Source organism: Alligator sinensis, unplaced genomic scaffold, assembly GCF_000455745.1.
Source record: "Alligator sinensis unplaced genomic scaffold, ASM45574v1 scaffold81_3, whole genome shotgun sequence".
Lineage (NCBI taxonomy): Eukaryota > Metazoa > Chordata > Crocodylia > Alligatoridae > Alligator > Alligator sinensis.
The window spans coordinates 74,801-81,422 of NW_005842088.1; the positions used below are offsets into that span (position 1 = coordinate 74,801).

At 43.0% G+C, this 6,622-nt stretch overlaps 1 protein-coding gene across 2 annotated transcripts in view; it reads left to right on the plus strand.

The window, feature by feature from the left end:
• NUP210 (nucleoporin 210) overlaps positions 1–6,622 on the plus strand; it is a 117,618-nt gene that overhangs the window by 5,888 nt on the left and 105,108 nt on the right. For both annotated transcript variants that reach the window (XM_006023901.3, XM_025204537.1), the window contains exons 2-3: positions 2,574–2,710; positions 4,258–4,389. In XM_006023901.3, coding sequence (XP_006023963.1) covers positions 2,574–2,710; positions 4,258–4,389 — 269 coding nt within the window. The remainder of the gene's footprint in view (positions 1–2,573; positions 2,711–4,257; positions 4,390–6,622) is intronic.

A 6,622-nucleotide genomic window follows, 5' to 3' on the forward strand; every position in this document is an offset into this window, starting at 1 on the left:
CCTTACATTATTCCATTCTATTCTGTTCTCTATGCAAGTCCATTCATAGCATTTGATGCAGTAGTCTGTCATCTTTGAAAGCTCCTGCCTCTGTTAATGAGTGAGTTTGTAAGGTGATGCTCAGCCTGCCTTCAAGGTGCTTAATCAGTGACTTCCCTCAGTTCATAGGTAGGACTTTCTTTTAATTTTGTCGCAACAAACATCTACTTGCTGAATGCTATTTTTGTGGCTATTAAAGATCATAGTAACTTTAGGCTTAATATAGGTTGTTATAGCTTTATTATTTTAAACTTAAATAGGTTTATTTTAAATAGAAAAATATATGTAATTATTTAATCTCTAGTGTTGTTTTTATTTAAATAAGTCATCCGTTTTTATCCATCCTTCATCCCTTGCTGTAGTTAAGAAATTAGCAATTTGGGCTGTACTTCTGCAATGAATTTCATGGAAGTCTAAGGATATAACAGTATAAAGCTCACTTCAGAATAAAGCAACACAATTTTAAGTTAGAGTGGAATTGCGCCAAGAATTTAATTTAGGTCAAAATTTTAATGTAGGTTTAAATAGCACAAAATAGAATGATATAAGCTTGCAGATTTATGCAATGTTGCATGCGTTAACCAAAGAACCTTAAATCAGTTTTGCATTTAATTAGTAAAATGTTGTTCATCATTTTTATTATTATTGGCCTGTATCTTAGCAAATCTCTGGATAATTGTGATATTGGTTATTGTAGCAGTTCCCAATCTGTGGTTCAGGTACCGCTAGTGGTACACAGACAACCTGTCAGCGGTACACATTAACAGATTTATTATAATTATATGACAAAAATTTGTTGGCGGTACTTAAGGTTGTATCATTTTAAATTGGTAGTGCACAGTAGTGCTATGTGAAATTTCAGCAGCTGTTTTGGCACCCGAAACACTGAATCCGAAACAAAACAGAAGGCTTCAAAACATCTCTGAAACAAAACCAAACCAGCCGAAACGTTTCAGATGTTTTGGAGCCGGGCTTGCAGGGAAACGGAAACTAAGAAGAGGGAGGGGGAAGAGGGGCAAAAGGACTGCTCTAATATTGACATCTGTAGCTGGCCAGTGTCTGTGATCTGTCCCTGAGGTCCCTTCCAATCCCAGTGCTCTGGGGGTGGGACGGCAGCCTGCTGTTATTTCGCATGCTGATCCGGGGCCCTGCGCCCCCTGGGAGGAGTCTAGCATAGCCTTGCAGCCCTCCCAGGGGGCACAGGCCCCGAGATCTGCATGTGGGACAACAGCATGCTAGCGCTGCTGGCTGGGGCCAGCACCAGCAACCAAGTCTGCTCAGTGCAGCCTGTGCTGAGCACAGGCGGAGGAGCCACGGGAGAAGTCCCTATGGCTGCCCTGCCTGGCCCCAGCCTCCCGGAACTTAAAAAAAAGCTGTAGCAGCAGTGATCAGGGCCTCTGGGGGGCTTATGGCAGAGCCCCCCTGCACAGCACGGGGTAGTGGGGATCTCCTCCCCTTCTTGGCAACCACACGGCAGCTGTCACATTGTGCGAGTGTGGTGCGTTTCAGCAGGGTGCTGCCTGCTGTCTAGGAGCTGGGGCGGCTCCAACAGTCAGCCAGAGCCCGGTGTCGCCCAGCCCCAATGCCCCCAGCTCCCAGACAGTGCACAGCACCTTGCCAAGCCACGCTCCACCCGCGCTGTGGGGCAGCTGCCATGCAGGTGCCAGGCAGGGACAAGGGCAATGGCGATCCCCACAGCCCTGTGCTGCACAGGGGGTCTCTACCACAAGCCCTCAGAGGCCCTGATTGCTGCTGCTACATCCAGTGAGTGCGGGGCTTTTTCTGTTTAAGTGCTCAGAGGCTGGGGCCAGGTGGGGGCTGGGGCTGGGCAGGGCAGCCTGGGGGGCTTCTCCCTGCAGCTCCCCCCACCTGGGCAGAGGCAAGCGCAGCTGGAGGAGCCACGGGAGGACCTCCAGCCGCCCAGCTGTGCCTGCTTGCCTGGCCGATCCGAATCTCTGAATCAGTGCTGAAACAGTATTGAAGTGCTGAAACAGATTTGGCCGAATGGAAATGGAACAGCGATCCGAAACACTGAAATGGTTCCTGTCCCTCCGAAACAGGTGAAACCAAAACAGAACATAGCTGTTCTGCTCATACTAGTGCGCAGTCTGTCAGTTTGGGAACTGCTGGGTTATTGGATGATGATTCTGGTTTTCCACACCTTTTCCTGTGGAAATGCAACTGATTGCAAGAGATGAATAGCTGTTTTTATGTTCATTTAGTTTTAAAACTTAATTTTGGCTTGTACTTCAAGATCTTGTTTGTATTTTATCCATGTCTGCTGCTAAGTTAATACACTACAAGGTGAAGTCCTTGTGGCTTAGTTTAAAGCATATAGGGATGTTTTTGAGCTAAATAAATAGCATAAGCCGATGTTCAGATTCCATACTAATGGGTAGAGTATGAAAATCCAGCTAAAAATAATAGAATCGAGACCTGTGACTTTTTCCTCCTTTGGATGCTTTTAAGACAAGTTGCATATTTTTGTTAATAGTTGGCTTACACTATAGTAACTTAGAGTGATATTTCTGCAGGTCATCCACCAGGCCGGAGGTTGCTAGCATAGAACCTACAGATCAAAATGAACTCCAGTGTTCCCAAAAGGCTGTTGTCCAGGCACGTTCATCACAGCCAACACGTCTGACAAGTATAATTTTTGCTGAAGATATAAGTAAGCTTTTATCTATTTGGAAATCATGCCATGTGTATGAAAAAATGTGTTTTTCAAGTTTAGGATCATGGTGAATCTTTAATGGATAATATATGCTTATATACATAAGAAAATGTGAAATACTTAGTTGTATGTTCACTTACCTGTAAGATCGTAAATGGAAGAGAAATCAAGTTCTTTGAAGGTCTTAAGTCAGAGTGAGTGAGACATGTGCAGCCCTTATAAATTTGAGGATATTAATACAAATTTCACATACTGCAGGGTTAAATATTTGGCGTATGGAAAATTGGAGTATACCTCCATGCCTGTGTACAAGCAGTTCACTATCTGCTTTTAGAGACAGATGTGTAAAGTGATACACATGTTTTGAAATCATTGTATAATAAACTGCTTATGTTATTTTGCCTTTCATCCAAAAACTATGGTCAGTATTTTACATGCCATATCAAGAGTAATTGTTTACCACTACCCATTGCTGCCATTGGATTATGCCTGGGGTGTAGGAAGTTGCTGCTGCTCTGAAATCCATAACACTACAATCATTTTCTGTAGGGGAAATAAAGTAGAAGTTGTTCACTGAAACACTTACAAGTAAAAGAAAGAGAAGTATTTTACTTTTCTTGTTTTCAGAACTGTAAGCACCTCTGCATTAAGATTCTCTGTAGAGTTCATAACTAGGGGTGTGCGAAACGGGCCCTATTCAATTCAGATTCAGCCTGAATTGGAGACAGTGATTAGATTTGTTGATTCGGGTGACTGTACCCGTTTCGAGTCAGCCAAAACCGGATCTGAAGATTCAATGCTGATTCGGAGAATCCGTGATTTGGCCATAAACACAGCTTTTAATATTTTTTTTTCTATATACCTCGAGGTACCAGGCACGGCTCATGAATGCTGTGATGCTGGGGCAGATGGAGCATCTTGCAGGAGCGCAGGGGGCCCCCTGCGTGCTTGGTGGCAAACCTGGAAGTGGACTAGAAGTAATTCCAGGTCCGCTGTGGAGCACGCTGGGTGCTGTGCCCCCCCAGACCCAGGAAGTGTACCAGTTGCCAAGCCGGGGGGGGGCACAGGACAGCCCCCCAGTGTGCTCCCTGGTGGACCTGGAAGCAGACTGGAAGAGCTTCTGGTCCCCTTCTGGGTCTGCTGCCGAGCGCACTAGGGAGGCCCCCACACTTCTGTGGGACACTCCACGTGCTCCAGCATCGCAGTGTTCACGAGCCACCTGCTACCTAGAGGTATGTAGAAAAAACAGTTAAAGCTGTGTCTGTCTGAATTCCAAATCTTTCCAAATCTGTCTGAATTGATTCAGAGAGTTCCAATTCGATTCGGAGAGATTAAAGGGTCTCCTGATTCGATTCTGATATGGAGATCCGGTCACTGAATTGGGCTGAATCTCTGCTGAATCAAATCGGGGATCGTAGCTTCGCACAGCCCTATTCATAATCTAGTTTCTGTCCTCTCTGTAAGTCCCTTGTGTTGCCATGCTAGTTAAGATACGCTCCATCTTGTTGCTCTAATAGTTTTAATTATGTTGTCTTCTATCTAAGTGACTGGTCAAGTTCTTCGTTGTGATGCTATAGTTGACATAATTCATGGCATCCAAATTGTGTCCACAACAAGAGAACTTTACTTGGAAGATTCACCACTGGAACTGAAAATTCAGGCTTTAGATTCTGAAGGTAAGAGATTGCTATTACACTGTAAACATTTTAGTAGAGTTCTTTAACATCCAGTTCAGTGTGAAGCAAAGATCAGAATGAACAGTTTGAAGAACAGTTCGCCTGTTGGCACACACACTTGTGTATTATAATATTTATGATTCAGTAATCACCTAGATATCCCAAACCTCAGAAAGAACCCGTCAAACACTCAGTTGCTTCATACACTTTGTTTTTTCCTAGTTGCTCGGAAATCTGACCTTTGGTATTGATGGCATTTTTAAATATCAGAATCTCCCTACTAGGGATATCTGCACTTACTTCTACATCTAGGGCAATGGTCAAAAAGTGAAGTGAAAGAAGTCATAATATTTGTCCTGTTGAAATGTCACATTCAATCACACTGAGATTTAGTTTGGTTGGGTAGAGCTTTCCAGAAATTTTTGGACTAGCTTTTGAGTTGGACTGTAGATCCTATGGGATCCTATGGGATTTTGCACTTTATTTGAGTCTAAGCAAGCTTATACTTGGGGATCTACCAAATTCACGGCAGAAGTAGACTGCCTGGCAGCTCCTTTAATCTTGTAGGTTCCCCCATGCTCCCCCCTACCAATGGGCAGAGGGGTCCTGTCACTCACTCCTAATTGGCAGGAAGACAAAAACCACAATTTTAAATATGATGCTGTTTGGCCAGTCAGCAGCAGGGCCACCAGGGCCCCTCAGTCGATCAGCAATGGGGAGGGGAGGGGGGGAACCTGCAAGACTAAAGGAGCTGCTGCACAGCCCACTTCCACTGTGAATTCGATAGGTCCCTACTTATGAGACTTTGGTTTCCTCCTTTAGTCTATATTTCTGCCAGTATCTAGCCTTTTCTTTTAACAGAATTCTAATAGCAGTGTTCATAACATAACTTCTTATCCTGTACCTCAAGAAAGAACTGAAATGACTGACCTGACTGAAACCTTATTGGACCCATAAGTATGAGAGAGAGAGAGTGAGCCCCTATGCTGGCTAGACTGTGAATAATAATCTGAAGAGAGGGGGTTAATTGTATTAATTTGAAGTCAGGCAGAAGGCAGCAGGGCAGTGACACCTTAGAGACCGAGTGGTTCAGAGAGGCAACAGCGTACAAAAGCTCACTTCTTTCTCAACCAGTTAGTCCTACATTGTTACTCCATCCTGCCTTCTGCTTAGTAAACTGAAAAAAATCTGATGCCTTAATATGGCAAACCTTACTTCAAAACTATACAAATGGTTTTTAGAATGCTGCATGAAGTAAGAAACCAAATGATATATACTGTACTCGTATGTCTAAGCATTTGTAAGAGCTTATTTATATTTTGGACACTTAATAGGGCCTAAACTATATTTGTCGATTTATAAATCATATACCAAAAATGTCAATGAGAAGAACTGTTAGTTTTCTTACAGTATATGCAATTCCACAGTGTTGGCTTGGTGTGTCTTCAAACTTTCAAACATCTTCAGCTGATGAGTTTGCTTTGGTAGGTATCCAACTTAAAATTTGAATAGGAGCAGTCATTTGAAAATTGCAAAAAAATATTTAATCTAAATGACTGAAAATAGATGTTCACCAGGAGCTTCAGGCATAGATGTCCACATTTAATATGAACAGCTCAAGAAAAAAATACTTTGGAGAATAGAAGTTTTAAAGTGATTTACATTTAAAAAAAATTACCGTGCAAAAGTGTATTGAGCAATAATAACATGTCTTAATTTGGTGTAGATTTAGACCCCCTGTCATAGAACTGTTGCCAAGTCTAGGATGGAGAAGTAATCTGTATGTAACTAAAATGACTCTTAAAACACCTTTGCTAACTCAAGTTTCATGCATATGATTTGCAGTGGTCAAGCAAAAATTCAGTAGAGGCCAGCTGAGAAACAGTTGGACCAAAGAGCTCTGTTTCCCACAGAGTGAAGTTTAGCCTAGTATAGCGTTTCACTGTTTGTTTGTTTGTTTGTTTGTTTTAACTTTTGGTATGGGCCATATCCTGCTACCAGCTGAAATCAATGGAAAACTAGCCATTGACTGGCATAGTGGAACCAGAATATGGCTCTCTTGCATTTACCTTGATAATACACTGCAAGGGCCACTACCCACTGCTTATCTGGACACATGTCAAGGGAGGTCCTAATTCCTTCCTCAAGTATTTCCCCTTGTCTTGCCCCTAAAGCCTTTGTATGTTGTCCCCCAATATTGCTAGGATCCACTGCCTAGGGGCTACTTCCCTAC